This window comes from Xiphophorus maculatus, chromosome 9 (assembly GCF_002775205.1).
Source record: "Xiphophorus maculatus strain JP 163 A chromosome 9, X_maculatus-5.0-male, whole genome shotgun sequence".
NCBI lineage: Eukaryota > Metazoa > Chordata > Actinopteri > Cyprinodontiformes > Poeciliidae > Xiphophorus > Xiphophorus maculatus.
Genome location: NC_036451.1, coordinates 27,693,036 through 27,711,287, shown reverse-complemented (window position 1 = coordinate 27,711,287; position 18,252 = coordinate 27,693,036). Strand labels below are relative to the sequence as shown.

At 38.8% G+C, this 18,252-nt stretch overlaps 1 protein-coding gene across 1 annotated transcript in view; it reads left to right on the top strand.

Moving 5' to 3' along the window:
* LOC102237992 (excitatory amino acid transporter 5-like) overlaps nucleotides 1-17,679 on the top strand; it is a 44,536-nt gene extending 26,857 nt beyond the window's left edge. Inside the window, exons 4-11 of the mRNA XM_023339091.1 lie at nucleotides 3,142-3,184; nucleotides 4,312-4,543; nucleotides 4,620-4,719; nucleotides 7,387-7,620; nucleotides 7,773-7,967; nucleotides 11,886-12,020; nucleotides 12,141-12,240; nucleotides 12,626-17,679. Coding sequence (XP_023194859.1) covers nucleotides 3,142-3,184; nucleotides 4,312-4,543; nucleotides 4,620-4,719; nucleotides 7,387-7,620; nucleotides 7,773-7,967; nucleotides 11,886-12,020; nucleotides 12,141-12,240; nucleotides 12,626-12,886 — 1,300 coding nt within the window. The 3' untranslated portion in view covers nucleotides 12,887-17,679. The remainder of the gene's footprint in view (nucleotides 1-3,141; nucleotides 3,185-4,311; nucleotides 4,544-4,619; nucleotides 4,720-7,386; nucleotides 7,621-7,772; nucleotides 7,968-11,885; nucleotides 12,021-12,140; nucleotides 12,241-12,625) is intronic.
* Nucleotides 17,680-18,252: the final 573 nt, after the last annotated feature.

Sequence of the window (18,252 nt, the reverse complement as noted above, 5' to 3'; positions counted from 1 at the left end):
ATCCACCAGTTACCTACCAGTCTACCCACAGCCACCTGAACAACGAACCAGGAAGAATAACTGCTCTGATCTCCTATCATTTCAACCAAAGAAATCTGAGCATTCAGTACATTGTGATAAATTTACAAAGTCTGAAAAACTGCTAGATTTTTTATTTCTCCATAGCAGCACAGTGGAATAGAATAGAATAGAATAGAATAGAATAGAATAGAATAGAATAGCTATTAAATATTAATCATACAAATAACCATAAGAGATAAAGTTTACTTAAACTAAGAGTGATGAGGTAATTTAATGTATAACAAGCATGCACATGCAAATATGTTGATCTATAGATAATCTATAAATGAGTGCAGAGAAAATTAGAATGAAGTTACATGTACACTGTAAAGCCAACTGGCTACAGGTGGAAATGCAGACATCATTACCTGTGTCATTGCACTGCATCCTCACAGCAATAACATTTTGATTTAAATTTTTTGTTTGTTTGTTTTTCTAATATATATATTTAACAAAAGCAAAACAATAATGATGATTTGGGTAAAATCCCAGCTTGGACTCTTTCTGCATTGGCGTCTTTTCTCTGGATGTTCTGGTTCTATCAGATGTGCTTTTGTCCAACTCACTGCATAAAAGTAACTGTAATTTAGTGCAGCTCATAAGAAACATTTCTCCTTTTTTGCCTCTTACTAGTCTGTAACCCAGATCCAAATGTGTTCTTAAACTGTCTGTTTCATGGAGAAATCCTAAAATGCACAACTATGACTGTGGAAGGTGAAATCTATGGGGTCAGATGATCTCCAAACAGGCTATGTCTAATCTCAGGAGACTTCCACTGGATTAAAAAAAAAAGTCTGCATGTTTATTCACAGATTAATGAGTCGGCCTCACTAGGCTCAGAGCTTCAATGCATATTTCTCAGGTTTTGGTTGCAAATTTGACTCAATACAGCCTGAAAGTTTGAAACTATAATGTTCAAGTTGCATCAGCTGAATGAGCCTCCACTCACAGAACACGTAGCATTAGCTGCTGTTAGTCACTGTTTCTCTGGCATGTTTTGTCCTCTACATTCGTCTTTCTTTGTCAGCCTGACAAGGACGACCAACATGTGAATACTCACGGCCCAGTTCATGGATATGCTGCCGTCTCCTCTGCTCCCCACGCACGATCTAAAACCATAACAAACCATGCTAGTGTGCTTCAAAAAAAAATCTTGAGCCTGTTAAAAACTCATGGTTCATCATGAAAAACAGGAAGTCCACTGAGTTTTCAACCCCCTCTCCTGATTTTATCAGCCGAACTATTTCTAACTATTTCCGTGTTGGTTGGAATTCCATCCGACATGGAGTAGAAACAAAGAAGATCAAGGCAGTTGCTTCCTTCCCCCAGGAGAGTTAGCTATATGGATTTGATCATCTTACCAAAGGATCATGGGAGACTCAATGACCACTCTAAATCCCTGCCAGTACTTGCTTGTTTTATTGTTTCAGTTGCCACATCAAAGATTGTCCGTAAATATCTTTTTTATTGTCTTACATTAATCTAAGTTAGCTCACCATCAATACAGCACTAAAGATTAAGGACGGCTGTCTAAGGCATGTAAGGAGAAATCCATGAGGGCATTACTGTCCATCTGCAGTGTGCTTAAGAACACATGGATAAACCACAAGGCAGATGGAGCTGCATGTTGATGGAGCATGAGATCATATTTTGGATTACTGTTGGCAGTAAAAACCAGTTTGTTTCTAAAAGGATTCTTTTGAATTAACAGAAGAAATACTGGTCACTCACTATGCATGTAATTATGTTTGATGCACACATGATGACAATTAAAGAAAATTAGCACCTTGTATATACTGATAAACGCAACACTTATAACAACCTGTTTCATTTAAGAAAATTGATCAAAGGAAATAAATATTCACTACAGCGACAAAATTATTCACTTCTCTGCCTTCAAACTCACACAAGCTTAAGTGACATTCTTAATATTTAGGGTTGAATTTGATGTTGGCCTGTCCATCCCTGAGGTTTAGAAGTTTGTTTATGGGAATATCTGACCGATGCTGGACGAGAAGGCCTCCATTTGAAATGTTCCGGAAGGTAATTTGACAGACTTGTCCATCTGTCTGCCACACAGATGAAATGTCTCCACTGCTCTAAAGTCCAGCTGACATAACTAACAGTTGACTGTGAAATATTTATGAAAACAGAAAGAAATTTAAACTGAAAAATAGCTTGTTTGTTTTTTTTCACTTTCAAATCTTTTTGTTCAGTTTCAGTTTCCATTTTTTTAAGAAACCTTATGGCCCCAATTTAGCGCTGTATATGTTTATCAGTTATTAAACACATCTTATCTCCACTCGCAGAACCACAGTTAATTAGCAGGAGGCAATCATCTTCCAGCAGCTTGTATTTTATGAACATCTTTGGTTTTTAAATGAGGTACTAAACTTTATAAAATGCATGGTCAACACTGCTGCTGACTCCACTCTGGAACTGGCATTGACTGCCATCTTGTTCAGACCTTGTAAGCTGTGGAGACTCTTTTCACTGAACACAAATGAGGTTTTTCATTAAAACTAGATGTTTTCTTCATATTTTAAACTCAGCTCAGTTTAGTCAGGAGAGACTTTCTCTGATGTTCTCAGCTAAAGCCGTAGCTTCTAGTTCTTCATCTGCACAACTTCAGCTGCAGCAGGCAAGTAAACACCAAAGGAAATGTTTATTGAAGAGTGATTTGGATTGCCTGACACCAGCTGAACATAATCTACACAGTGGAGTGTAGTTTTATTAGCCCAGGGAGACGGAGTGAGAGACCTTTTGTAAATTAGTTCATTTTAATCAGTTTTCTGTCAGATGAATTAAGTCTCCTTGGAGCAAGTTCACAATTGTTAACTCGGTGTTGTCTTATTTTGTCCAAATCACTTAAAGACTCTTCTCTTTAAGAATCTGCTTGATATGTCTCATTGAAGTTTCATGTGCATAAAATTTTGGAGCACAAAAATGTAGCCATAATTGTAAACCGTAAAAAAGATTAACATAATAAAACTTCACTACAGAAAGAACCAAGTTGCTTTATGGTTGGGTTTTTTTGTTTGTTTGTTTTTTACATCTTTCCTTCTTTTTCTTTCTTTACAGAAATATGTTCCCATCAAATCTGGTCCAGGCCACTTTTCAGCAGGTAAGATCCAACAGAGTTCTTTAAAGGTACAGGACAGGTACAAATGTTCCTCTGTCAATTGTAGATTTATTTTTTTTGTTTGTTTGTTTAAAAAAATACATTAACAATAACTAACTATTGGAAAGAAAACTTCATAAGTATGTGACAAACTGATAAAGTCAGACTGAACATGACTATAATACATAATAACAGAAGAGGTGAAATACAACAAATCAACCTGGTAAAACTAGAGGTTGGAAGATTTTAAGACATCTCCAAGTTGGAAACATAAAACCATGGAAATTAACAGGAGTTTAGCAAAGTTAATAGAAATATATGGGATTAAAAGGGAATAAAACTGGAATATGAAACACTGAAGGGTGACTTATAACAGGAATTTTAAATACTGATGGGGATAAAACAGCAAATTCTTGGATAAAACAACCAGGTTACATCCAGTCATACATGCCTGAGTCTAAAGGTCAATAGGCAAGAGGCACATCATCAGTCCATTACAGTAATATCATATGAAAATGTGTCCAGGCTGTCCATAGCTTTACCTAGCACCATTTAAGTAGTGAGGTCAAGGATTGAAAAATATTTTATTCAATATTTATGTTTTGTTGTTTAATGAAGAATTTCATTGCTAACTAATATTTCCTTACTTGCTTAATTTGTTTTAGTATTCTGCTTTAGTAATCCTCTGCTAATCTAAGTATTGCATACATTATAGAAATACATTTATGTTTATTAGTTAGCAAACCTGGCAAAACTGGGTGTAACTGTAACTTTTACATGTCATCAAAGGGCTTCAAAAATAATCTTTTATATGTGCTGAATATGGATTATTGGATCTGCTAGCATTCATAGGAGACACCTTACATTACCTTTAGACCTGTGGTGGTTTGAAGTAAATCTTCTAAGATTCTTAAGGAGAGGCTCAAACTAAAGCTCTGCTTACAACCTCTGTTGAAAAGCAATGTTTTTAATTCAGCTGTTTGTCAAAATATCATCTTAGTTTCCAGTTCATTCCAGTTGGAATGCTTCAGAAAATGTCCCAGAAATCCATTTGTATGTTCTGGTTCAAAAAAATCTTAACACAATTTATTCAACCTCATGAAACGTGTCACTGTCTCCCCTGACAACAGTACCAAACACGGAGCCAGCTCATCATGAAGCCGAAGCCGACGGTGAGTCAGGCCCAGTCAGAGTCCACCACGCGGCGGCCGCTCATCTACGGCATCCAGGACGATAACGGCAGCGACATCCAGAACTTTGCTCTTGACCTCACCCCGCCTCCGGACGTGCTGGTGCGCACTCGTGAAGGAACGAGTGACGGAATGAACGTCCTCGGGATCGTTATCTTCTCGGCCACCATGGGTACGTGTTCCAACTGTGTTTGGAATTTGGAACCGTTTCAGAATGATGTGCTTTTGACATCCTGTTGTTTTGACAGGCATCATGTTAGGAAGAATGGGCCCCAATGGAAGCGCCTTGGTCAACTTCTGCCAAAGTCTCAATGAAGCGGTTCTTAGAATTGTGGCCATTGTCATATGGTGAGGACCTTTAATGATACTTATACATACAGTACATATAAGTAGACGTTCTGTTGAAGCTTGTTACATATTTGTTTACATGTTCAGTTTATTATGAGACAGCTCCTCTGCCTTGTCCCAGTGCTCCCAGTTCTAACTAGAAACAACCAATCAGAGCTAGGAGGCGGGTCTTAGCACCTCCTAGCTCTGTGCCATGAATGCTAAGACTAGCTAGCATGGCCACCAATGACGGCAGATAAACAGTTTTCCTGTAATGGTAAGTTGTTTCTCTGCCACATTTAGCAGTGCTTTCACTAGAGTTTTTGACAGCACTAAGACCCTCCCCCTGGCTCTGATTGGTTGTTTTGGTTCTGAAACGGTGCATTTCTTCAGGAAGCGATAGTATCTCAGGGAGGAAGTGGAAGAGCTCGATTGATTCTCACAGATTATCTGTCTGTCATGACAAGGTGACAGTTTTAACAGATATGCAAAAAAATTCATTTTTAATAAAAGTTACATGCTGCAGCTTTAAAGCTTTGTGTTACAGAAAGTACAGAGAAAACTGAACATTGAAACATGTTTTGTTTAAATTTCAAAGAAAAAGATTAAGCAGATTTTAGTGAATAATTCATCAAGGACTTTATTCATAATGAATCTTGACATGAACTGAATTCAATGGAGCCATCTACAGCTGACATCATAATAGAAACTGAATAGCAGCAACTGAGACCAATAGGAAGAGAAGGTAATATTTTATTCAGCTACATAGAATGGAAATATTCTACTGGTTTTTCATTATCCATGAAGTCATTGCATTATAAAACTTTTTATGTTGAATAGCTACATTATATCCATTTATAAACTGGTGGTGCACAAAATAGCTCTATCAAGATTTCTTCAGTACACTTAATGAATCAGTGAATGAATCAGTGATACATTCATTCATATTTCATCACAGTGCAGAAAATGCAAACGAGTAAAACACAAGCTCAGAACAAGATGAAATAAAGGGATGGATATTACTATATGACCAAAAGATTGCTAACACAGAAGCAAGACGGTGTTTCTTTTACAAGTGGTTGCTGAGTGTCCTTGTCTTCCAAGGTCTACGGCGACTTGCTATTGTTGCAGTGTGTTGGGGTCTTGGCAGTGCATTGTGGGACGGGCTGGAAAAACCTGCTGTGCATTGTGTTTCAGAGCTACACTCACTAAAAACAATATGCAGCTGGAGGATTCCGCTCCGGGTCTACATATGAAAAAAAAACCTTTTATTGACTCATCTGTTCTTTTAGTTGAACCTAAAAGCATTTCTTCCCATTAAGAGGAAAAAAGAAAATTGCCTGTGGTTGAGTCTTTGCAAAACAATGCCTTCATCTCCATCCTCTCATGTTGCAAATGAACTAAATTTGTTAGTCATAACCATGATTGTTAAAATGAATGCGCTGACTTTGTTGGGCATCATGAGGTTCAGAATTGCAGAATCTAATGATATTCGCTCACTGCTGTATTAAGCACATGTGGCTATTAGCATGTTGGTATTCCTTAAAAACTGCTTTTCATTTTTTGTGGCATAAATTCAGCAAGAAATCAGAAAGATTCCTCAGAGTTTTTCATCCATACCGGCTGCGCTTCCAGTTCCCATAAAATTGCACAAACTGAAAGTACAAAAGTAAATTTGCTTATTGGAAACAGCAATTTAAAAAAAACTTCCTTTCCAATTAAATGTTTTTGCGCTAGAATGAGGTGGTTTTTCAGCTGTAGCAAAATAAATGCATTTCACAAAACTGCAATGGAAACACTTTTCTAATCACACGAGTCACAAGATAAACAGCCGAATGTTACTACTGGCAGAAAAGATGAAGTCGTCAGGAAGCAGTAGGACGATGATGGTTTGGTTTAGTTGTTTTCCAGACATAGAGCAGCTGGCTCCGCCAGAGCTCTCACAGGTTCACACGGTTCATAAAACATTGTGTGCCATTTGAACGTGTTGGATCTCCCACAGCAGTGGCATCAGGGTCGCCATAGATCTTCTGTAAAATCGCTGGCTACAATTTCCCCAAAACACCGCAAGTAGGCGGGGCTTGTTGCTCGGATGCCTGAATAAGATGATTCCTCTGATTGGCTGTAGGGTAAAAGCGACAATTCTTCCAGATTCTGATGATCGGTTTAAACTTCAGCACATCAACATCACCACATGTAGATCCCTAAATGCATTGAATTTCTACCATTGTCACATGAACATGTGTACCTAATAAAGTGCCATTAGAGTGTGTAAATGAGAAGAAAAAGAAAATTGCAAAATAGTCTTGACATCAACAAATGAGATGTCCCACCCACAGCAGTGGCATCAAGGTTCTGCTGCAACCTTTAGCTTGTAGCTTCATCCCAACATAAAGCAACAATGTACAAGGTCATAGAGAAACAGCATTGAAAAAAGTTGCGCAAAACAACCAAAGTGTGCAAGTAATAAGAGTTAAAACATTATAATTACCTTCACACTGAAGGTTTCATTAATAAACAGATCCAGACATTTTCCTAAACAGTGTGTGGTTGTGGAGGCTGTAAAATAGTCCTTACTCTGTGAGAAAGGGTCTTAAATATTTACGTATCTTCACTTATTAGTTGTTCTAATGTTTGCACTCATAAATGAATTAGCTGATTTTAAAGGTGTACACTTCGTCCTGCCAGGTACTTTCCATTCGGCATTGTTTTCCTGGTGGCTGGTAAAATCCTGGAGATGAGTGATCCCTCTGCAATGGGGAAGAAGCTGGGTTTTTATGCCATCACCGTGGTGTTTGGTTTGGTGTTGCACGGCTTGTTCATCCTGCCTGCCATGTACTTCTTCATCACCAAAAAGAGCCCCATCGTTTACATCCGGGGAATCCTGCAAGCCTTGCTTATAGCCCTGGCTACTTCCTCCAGGTAAAGAAATAAGTAGCACAGTTAGAGACATATGTTCTACATTTGTTTCTGGTCGTCTTTAAAAGGTTTCCTCTTGATTTTTTCTATAAAAGGATTTAATCTGATTTGGGATTTTTAATTTTCTAATGACACCTCTTTTCTATCTTCTTCAGTTCTGCCACTTTGCCTATAACCTTCAAGTGCCTCTTAGAGAACAATCACATTGACCGGCGCATCATCCGATTTGTGCTCCCAGTGGGCGCCACCATCAACATGGACGGCACTGCCCTTTATGAAGCTGTGGCGGCCATCTTCATTGCACAAGTTAATAATTATGAGCTGGATTTTGGCCAGATCATCACTATCAGGTCAGTGACGTTACATTGTACCAGCTTTATAACAACATTTACATGTGACTGGTAGGAGTTTAGAACAATGGTAGGTCCAGAATGCAAAATCCTTCATAAAGCTTTAATAAATTAAAATGTCCCTTTTTTCAATTTATTAAATAAAAAATAGAATCCATAGTGTTATCCAACCAGTAGCTTTTATAAAAGCATAAACACTTAGAGTCAGATACAGTATTGACACAAAGGCTCTTTTTCTGACTGTCCAAACCACTGATTTTGTCAGTGATTTGATCCACAAACTACAGCTTTTGGTGGCATGTTTAGTTATTATCCACTTGAAGACCCATCTGCTCCTCTAGCCTTAGCCTTGGTTGATGTCTTGACGTTGTACTTTTAAGGGGGTTGAGGACGGCCCACCTTTGTATCAAGTCCCTGCTTTCTCTTCTGACCCTTATGAAACAAAGTGTCTTGATCTCTGCAGCCTTTATGACAGCAACCTAAGGTCCAACATGGGTCTCCACAGCCTCACTTTTGTGTCCCAGGGGAAGTGTTCCCTTGATTCTTTCATGTGTTTGAGAAATCCTATTATCTCCAATGGCAACCATTGAGCTTTGCAAAACACCTGGGTGGATATAGCCCCACCTTCAAGGTTCAGCTCCTACTCAAAGCTGCAGTTCCCTGGGGCGTGCTGTGGTGGCAGGGGGTTAGCATGCCCCACGTTTGGAGGCCTTAGTCCTCGACGCGGACGTCGCGGGTTCGACTCCCGGTCCCGACGACCTTTACCGCATGTCTTCCCCCCTCTCCTCACCCTCCTTCCTGTCTGCCTACTGTAGAAAAAATACAAGCCACTAGCGCCGCAAAAATTCTTCGGAGAAAAAAAAAAAACTGCAGTTCCCAAGTTGCTAGCACACAGAGCAGCCCTCACCCCCCGACTCCCTCACTCAGCTCCTTCAGACTAGCCAGCAGCAGTTAACAAACACCTGGTGGAATTGCACATCTGTTGACCTCATTATAGGAACTTCTCAGTGAAACACTGCTAAAAAATGTTGTTAAAGGTTTAACAGAGGAACCATGTTGTGATAATTTCCTGAAGCCGGAGTTTCAGAAGTTTTTAAAGAGACAGAGGCCCAATTTCAAGGCGTTAAATTAAGAAATCAAATTTCTTTGAAGTCATAGTTGATATAAAACATTTTTTCTAACAACTGAAGTTAACATAGTTATATAATTGTTCTAGGAAATGGCACTATGTGCTTGGAAAATACATAGCACTGCACCTGTAATCTTCTCATCAGAAGTCCTGTTTATGCTTGTAAATCGTGATATTTTCTGGTCACACACACTCTGGTCACACACACCATGAATCTTCGCTACATCACTCCTTCCACCAGCAGAGCCAGCTCATCCCTGCAGAAGTCAGCTGATTCAGAATTCGCTTTTGAAAACAAAGGTAACAGAGGTGGGCTGACTTTAAGTCCTCTCATCACATCAGTCTTTCACAACACACACACATGCACACGCACACACACACACACACAATATGAAAACAGCAAAAGAGTGACTCAATTCTATCTTAAAGTGTGAAAGGGCCACATATGACTCATATTACACTTTGTTTATGGGCTTTATTTCTTAAAATTTTGTCTTGGGACTTCTTCCGAAATTTGAGGACTTTTGATTGTTACCACATTGAAGCTGCGTTGCTCTTAACAAAGAGCCCCTGTGCTCGCTTCCACCACACCCTCCATCCCCTTCCAGCCCTACCAGGGTTGGGTTAGGCTCTGCTCCCAGCTGTTCCCAAGCTTCAAAGTTTTGACAATTCTGTAACCAATCAACCAAGACCCGGTCCCTCTTATCATTTGGTTGGTAGGGAGTTTAAATGCCCAATGTTTTAAAGTCATTATAAGGTGGTTTATAGAAGGTGCCACCCTGAGTCCCAGATTTGGTTAAAACCTAACAATGTAGTTCAGCGGTTATCTCACAGAAGGATCTGAACCAGTTCTTTGACCTTGAGCATAAACCATATCATGAGCAGTGGAATGTCTGTTTTATTTCTTTACGCTGCCTCAACTCTGGCTTTATTGACTATTTCAACTTGCAAGCATTTTTCCTTTTCAAGGTGAGACAGTACCCATCCAAACAATCAAGGCTCACATATGCTAACAGATGCTGTGTAGTCGTCACAGCAACCATGACATTCCAGGAATCTCCATTTCTCTTTTCTTCTATGGCTGATGCTCACACTACCAATGTTAGCGCCTTCCTCATTTTACTCCACAACTACATCTTATGCTTACACACCTGGAACTTCCTACATTGAAGATCTGTCCACAACCAGCCAAGTGAACCTCTGACCAGACACATTCAGTACAATGTGCTCTGTTAAATTACCATTCTGCTTCTGCCAAATTTAACTTCTAATCAGGGATCATTTTAAAGTTGAAACATCGCAACAGTAAGAACTTTGTTTTGGGGGGTTTTGTTTTTTGTATTTTTATGAAAAACGTCCTCTAATTTCCTCCGTTTTTACCATTGTCGATCGCCAAGGTCATGGGGGAAGTCTTGCTGTGGTCTTTAAGAGAATTACAATTATAATCAGATGGAGAATGGCTCTTTCACTTCTGAATGCCAGGTCTTCTAAGTAGGTATGAAAAATATATTTTACTGTATTGTAATTTATTGACCCCCTGCTCCGGTTGAACCTTTACATTCTGAATGTGTAGAGACATTTTAACACTAATTATCAAATGGAAAGTTTTAATTGCTTATGATTTCACCTTTCACATTGATTACCCCCTCCTGTGATGAAGCTGCAGACTCTTTTAACTTAAAAAATAAGATGGTGGCCACTAATATAACAAGGCATACATTTGATCTTCGCTTTAGGACTAATCATCGACCATTTATATATTTGAAAAGATTTCTGTGTGACCATCATTGTGTTTTCCTAAGGCTTATTCTAATATTAATCCTGTAGCATCCTGTATTTTTGTTTTATTCAACTGAAAAGGAATATTCCCCTGATATCTGACCTCTGGTGTTTTTAAAAGAGCTGTGATCAAACTCACAGCTTCTGGGAAGTTCACATTCTGTGCCTTAAAGCTCTTATAAAGTCTTTGAATCCGATATTTAAAACAACTCCAGAGCTGTTGTCAAATCCACTATTCTCAAGCAAAACAAATTGGTAAAATAAATTATGCTGCTTCTCCTTAATACCTGTACATTTTACAGATATTTGACATTGTAGCTTGCATCGTCTTATTTAACACACTTCTTAGTTTGGTGGACATTTCTGAATGGAGGGGTTTGGATCTTCAGTGTCCGTATAAACCATGTCATGTCAAACTCTACTGGGTAATTATGTGGCACACCTCAAGAACATTTTTGCTATATATCATATATTTGCTATATTGTATTTTTACTCACTTGGAGAGATCATTAACATATTTTATAATATTTCCTATTACATTTATTCAAATGAAGGAAGACAGTTATTGAAACTGTCAGAATTACAGTGTCTTAAAGAAATAAACTTTTTGAAAATTAACACACTTTAACTGAACTCTGAGACTAAATATTTGATGATTGTCCCCAGAGAGCACCATTCATTAATTAGAGAACACAGATTAACTCTACATTGTTCTTTTTTATTATTATTTTTGCTTGGTCAAGACTCTGTCTCCTTATTCACATTCACTTTACTTACTAAAAATCTATTCATTTTGTCACTGGGATGGTCTTGGTGAAGTTGACTAAATGTTTGCAGTTACTTTGTCTGTTTTACTCCCCACACTTTGAACAACCCAGCTGTGAATAATATAAATTTGTGTTTCTACCTTGAGATGACTTTTGTTGTGAAATAGCAGAACATAAACAAACAGTATGTCACTAATTTCAGTCCTTCATTGGAACAATGCTAATCTTCCAAATCTCTACCAGCATCACAGCGACTGCAGCAAGCATCGGAGCAGCAGGGATACCACAAGCTGGACTGGTCACCATGGTAATTGTGTTGACATCTGTTGGATTGCCCACTGATGACATCACCCTCATCATTGCAGTGGACTGGGCACTGTAGGTCATGCTTCTTTTTACTAATGTTCTCTAAAAACTCATCAGGCTGAGCATACCGGCTTCATTTTTGCTGCATGGTCGCTGCATTTCTGATCCGGCTTCTCTTTGTCTCCTTTGCAGGGACAGATTCCGAACGATGGTAAATGTAATGGGGGACGCTTTGGCCACAGGCATCATGGCACACATCTGCAGGAAAGATTTCATGAAAGAGGGAGATGGGGTTGGTTCTAATTCATTGGTTGCTTATACTTATGTTTAAAACCATTCATTGAGAAAAAACATTCTGTGTTGTTTTTTTAAACATGGATCAAAATCACATTTTTAAACTTGCAAAGCATAATTATTTGTCAAACATCCTTCAACAAACAATGATTCGGTCAAAGTCTGATCATTTGTGATCACATTTCTATTGAGAATTGATGGCTGAATTTGCTTTTAAAGTTTCAGCTTAAAATGTTACTTTTTTCAGTTGGATTTTTATTTTCACTTCATTAAATTCTCTGGAGGTGTTTAATCAAAGCGAAAAGAACCAAAAGCTGTTTTTTGGTTTTGTTTGTTTGTTTGTTTTGTCTTTTGTAAGTACTTTTTTTATGTTCTGTCCACAGGTACCTCTGGTCTGTGAGGCTAAAATCCCAGTGAATCCCCCACCCACAATGAACTGCCACAACAACAATGGGAACGTTCGACCGCCTTCCTCAGGAGTCAAACACAAGCTCATCCCGCCTGATGTTGCTCGACTAATGCAGCTTGAGGAAGGTGTTCAGCAGATTTCAGACAAAAAGAAACCTCCAATTCCTCCAAGATATCTGAAGAAGAGCAAACAACACTGCACTATTGACATGAATGGCCTTGAGACCAATGTATAGCCTCTGAGTGCAATTTCATTTGACATTAGTGTATTTGGACAGATGGATGCCCAGAAGCAAAGGAAACTGGTAAAGGCATCAATATTGTATTTTATATCCTGCGGTACCAAAATCTATCTATCTACCTATCTGTCTATCTAGCTATCCAGCTAGCTAGCAATCTGTCTGTCTAACCAGCTACCCAGCTTGTTGTATACTGCAGCACTGGTCACACCAAAAGAAATGACATAAGTTGTACTTTTACTTAAAGGTCAGAATTTGTGAGCAGTAGACACTGGCCAGAGTCAGACCTTGGAAAACATGGAAAAATTGGCTGGAAAGTTTTTATGTGGAGAAAACTTCTAGTCCACCGGCACCGATATGGTTTAGTTGAAAATAAATTGACATAAGTTTCACCCAAATTACACGCTGTGTGTGATGAATGGAGTTTGTTTTCCAGCTGTGATAGTTTTTGTTTTGTTTTGTTTTTTAATTCAGACTCTGTCGGGTTTTAAAAACCTCTTATTGTCATTTCTTCATTGCGAGGAAGAGGACTGCAATGCCGTTTCTCTCCATTGCCACTATGTTTAAGCATTGTTTTTCTGACCCAGGACTGGTTTTCATGCTCAAACAAGACGTCGCTTCTTGTTCCTCTCAATTTACAGATTCCTTAGCGACGGGACGTTCCCGCTCACATAGTGAAAACATGTTTACAATACAATGAAGTAAAGAAAATTACAATGACTGGTTGGAGCACATTGTGAGGTAACATGTCTCTGCCCCAGAGTCAGATATTGACTGATGCAATTGTATATTCAGTTAAGATAGTCCAGTCACTTGTCTGAAAAATGCACCAAAAGAAGGATTCTGTAGAGTCTATGTGTGTGTACTCAAGTGTGTGTACGATAAGTTGTTCCTCACCTGGAACTGCAGTGAATAATGTTGAGTGTCAGAAATACTGACACACAAAAGTCTGTTACTTTCACTTGACATCTTGGTACTAGAATCCAAAACCAAGTTCTCAAACGACAACTTTTTCCTCCATAACAAACTTTTAATCTTCTGTGGCACCTTAATGCTCAACTCCTTGACCAGTTTTTTCTTGAGCGTTCGTCAGATTGATTACACACTTTGTCTGCTTCTGTCAGTTGCAGGAAAAATTCTGACTTTCACGGATGGTTTACAGAACCACATCCATGCAAAAGGACATACATTCAAGCTTGGTGATGAAAAGGTAAACTTAAACGGTTTTGCCTTCGTATGATCCTTGGCTGATAAGGATGGGAACTGAAGTGATTTTGTTTTGTATGTTTCAACCGATATGAAGAAAAAAGACACAAATTTAATGACTTTTGGCTAAACTTGATCAAAGCAAAAGACTTGGGACTTTATTTGGATTTGACCTTTTTGATATTTCTTCAACAAACTATTAACGTTGAACATTTCCAGCCACCTTTCACAATTACCCAGCCTCCCTGTAACAATACAACATCCAACGAAGTTGCCGAAGATAAGCATGAAAAAATTTGGAGAAAGAAATGTTTCCAGAAATGAGGTGGTGAAAAAGGAGCAATGTCAAGTGTGCAAGGCTGGACGGAAAGCCAACCATGGCAATCAAGGTTTGGGACTAACATTAATCAAATGCTATCTTAACAAAAAGGTTTTGTTTTTGTTTTTTTTGCTTGCTACTTACATCATAGAGACAGAAAAGTCATTTTGTTTACAGGAGTTGACGTGTTGGCTGATCTCATTGATTAATCTGAAAAAAACACACACATTTACACCCAGTATAATAATAATACTTTCACTTGTTTTGTCTAATGAACAGTCCAAGTCTCAAAACTGTTAAGATAAATAAGACTCTTACAGCACAAATAAACTCCTAACTCTTGTCTATATATTTTTTGTGCCTGTTTATTTGAGTTGCTGCCTGTGTTTCGCCAATATTAAGGATTGATTATGTCCACAGCCAAGGCTGTTTCAGAAAGGAAAAAAGAAAAAGTCAATCAGTGGACCACTCTTTTCCTTTTGATCAGTGGATCTGCTAGAGTGGTGAAAACAATGCTCTCAACGTTTATCAGACTGGCATATTCATAGTTTCAGCTGCTATGTCCGAACATTCATTTCATACAAATCAGGGCAGAATGTGATGGGCCTCTACAGCAGGGTTGTGCATATGGCTAATGGCTAATATCCAATTCACATAAAAAACAGAAACACTTACAATAAAGTCAGGCCTACACAGACTGCTTTCACTCCACTGCATCATTCTTTTCATATGCACAAAAGTTTCTGAAGGCCAAGAACCAAGCATAGAAATTAACAGTCAAACATATGGAACGTAGATTATGCAAGAAAGACAGAGACAAAAAAACAACCTTGCTCTGTTTATATTAAGTGAATCAAGTGATCAGTGGTACAAACACAAAGTATAGTCTGTGGTAAGAGAATAGAACGGGTGTGCCAACCAGCCTGACTTGCATCTCTTCAAAGCCTTGTTCACAATCATCTGACCAATGGTAACCTAACTGCCGTTGCCACTGACAACCCTAAATCTTCTGCATTTCATCAGCTATTAGCTCTTGGCTGCCAATTTTGCAAAGCCTTCAATAAATAATCTGTAGTAGCTGACAAACCCCAGAAAGGACTGCAGCTCTGGGCCACTGGTTGGACAAGATTCATTCTTTACAGTAGAGATTTTAATTAAGTCCATGGACTGACTGGAAATAACCAAGACTAGGTATTTTATGTCTTTCCTGAAGAATCCACTTTTTTTGAGCCTCTCTTTTAGTCCCTCTTGTTTCAGGTGGCTTCATCACAGTTTCCAGACGATGCAAACGTTCAGCAACTGAGGAAGAGAGAACCTCAAGGTCATCCAAGTATAACAGAGACCGACAATATTGAGACCCAAACATTTGCTCCATTAGTGACTGAAACGTGTTGGGGGCATTGCGAGGTCCAAATAGCATTCTGTTAAATTCAAACAACCCAAAAGGCTTACAGACGACAGTCTTTACCTTATTAGGTATGACAACAAAACCAAAGTTATTGTGTTTGACGATCACACCTTCCTAGGCAAACTGATTTCCTTGGCTCCCTTAGCAGTCCATCGCTCCTCCACTGTCAGGAGTCTCTGAGTGTTGTTAGGTAGTTCCTTGAAATGTCAGAAAGTGTCCACAGTAGTCAGGATTTTCTTGTATCACCAAATTACCAAAGATAAATCTTACATTCTTCCTAAAAATCTTGAAAATCTTTTACATTAATTTGTTACCTCTAGATTGGACTACTGCAACTCATATTATGACCTGGATCAGTCGACTCTCCATCGTCTGCAGTTAGTCCACAATGCCAGATCTCCCAGCCAGATGCTTGTAGTGCAGTGGAGATCAAGGTTTTTGCTGCATGATCTTTGAGATTGTGATGTTGTAATCTCCAGTTTTTCATGCTGTTAGTTTGTGCTGGTGTTGGTCAGAGGGCCCGGTGGGGCCGGTGCCTGGCAGCCTCTCCTCTATCAGACTGGCCCAGGGCCGCTGTGGCTACTAGTAGGTAGCTTGGTACCATTAGTGTGTGAATGTTTTTCAAACAAAGACAAACATTTCTGTGCCAAACTGTTCATTGATGTGACATGCTTTTCTTTAAAGAAACACATGTCACAGTTTTTGATGTTATTCTTTAGTACATTAAATACAGTATGTACAAATACTGAAGCTCCAACTAAACCTTTGTCAGAACAGCGTATGAAATCTCTTAGAAAATATTTCTACAAAAATTACTGACTGTTGTTTTTCATGGAAAAGCAATTTCACTAAGTTAGAAATGTAGGCATCTACCGTTCAGTCGCTGTTGACAGTGTCTATGTATTGGAGATGATTGGTGTTATTACAGGGAATGCTTGAGAAGTTTGCCTTGAAACAGCAGAAAATTACTCTCCTACATGAAAGATTTCAGTGATTGTCTCACACATAAGGTCGAACTGCTTTCAGGTTTTCAGTCTTATGACCAACAGTAGATTTCACAGTTTCAGTTTTCCTCATCAAGTTATCTAACTTCTGTGATGTTGACATTCATCTGTGCCTTCTTTCAGCCATACACAACCCCCCCAATATGGAGCACTGTGGCACTTGGTGCATATTGAGACCAAATGATTGTACGTCAAACAACTTTCAGTTTGTAGGACAAGCTGCAGCGATGTTATCCAGAAGATTCTGCTGACTCTAAGGAAACAGACAGCAATTTCTTTTTCAGCGTTTTCAATGATTTATTGCTTTTTTGAATGACTGTAATACTCTATGTGACGATACAAGGCTACAATATGTGCAAGTGTCTGTGTTCATAGCAACATGATGAAGGTTATATGTTAGTTAAGCATTTTAATTTGATAAGAAATATTTGATATCTTGGTGGAAAACAGGCTGGGTGTAAAGGAAGAGTAGCAGGAACTTCTTCCTCAGCTATATTGATAAGGGGTTTTTTTTTTCTTTTGATTGAAGTATTGCATCCAAAAATACAGCATAATACAGAAAGTAATAAGAACATGCATAGCTCATTATTTATTTCTACACAGGAGTAAGTCATTGGTTGTATTTAGTGTAACATTAAAGAGGTTCTGGCTTCAGATCAGTGCTGAAATCTAAATGTTTTCCAGGTTATGTATGAGGCATAAGTCTGATCATTCATCATTTTAATTGTATCTGGAATTAAAATGATAAATGTGATTAACTTTGATGGGTTAGCTTTGGCTGCACAGTGGTGCAGTTGGTACCACTGTTGCCTTACAGCAAGAAGGTCCTGGGTTCGATTCCCGCCCCGGGGTCTTTCTGCACGGAGTTTGCATGTTCTCCCTGTGCATGCGTGGGTTCTCTCCGGGTACTCCGGCTTCCTCCCACAGTCCAAAAACATGACTGCTATATTAATTGGTCTCTCTAAATTCTCCCTAGGTGTGAGTGTGTGTGTGCATGATTGTTTGTCATGTCTGTCTCTGTGTTGCCCTGCGACAGACTGGCGACCTGTCCAGGGTGAACCCACCTCTCACCCGGAACGTAGCTGGAGATAGGCACCAGCAGCCCTCCCGACCCCATTAGGGACAATGTTGTTAAAAAATGGATGGACGGATGGAAGGATTACACAGCTTAGTTTGAGCATAAAGATGCCGAAACATATCCAATATGTCCATTTACCTTTTTGCCATTTCTCGTTGGAAAACGAAGACATTTTATCTAGATAAATTTATTTTATATTGCAATGTAATAAAATATTGACTGGGGCATACAATCAGCTGAAGAATATTTCTTTTAAAGGCAGCCACCAGGATGTATGTGCACAGTTTTGATTGTTTTCTGTCAATAGCAGCCAAAGAAAATGTGCAGATGGAGAAGAAATCTAAAGAA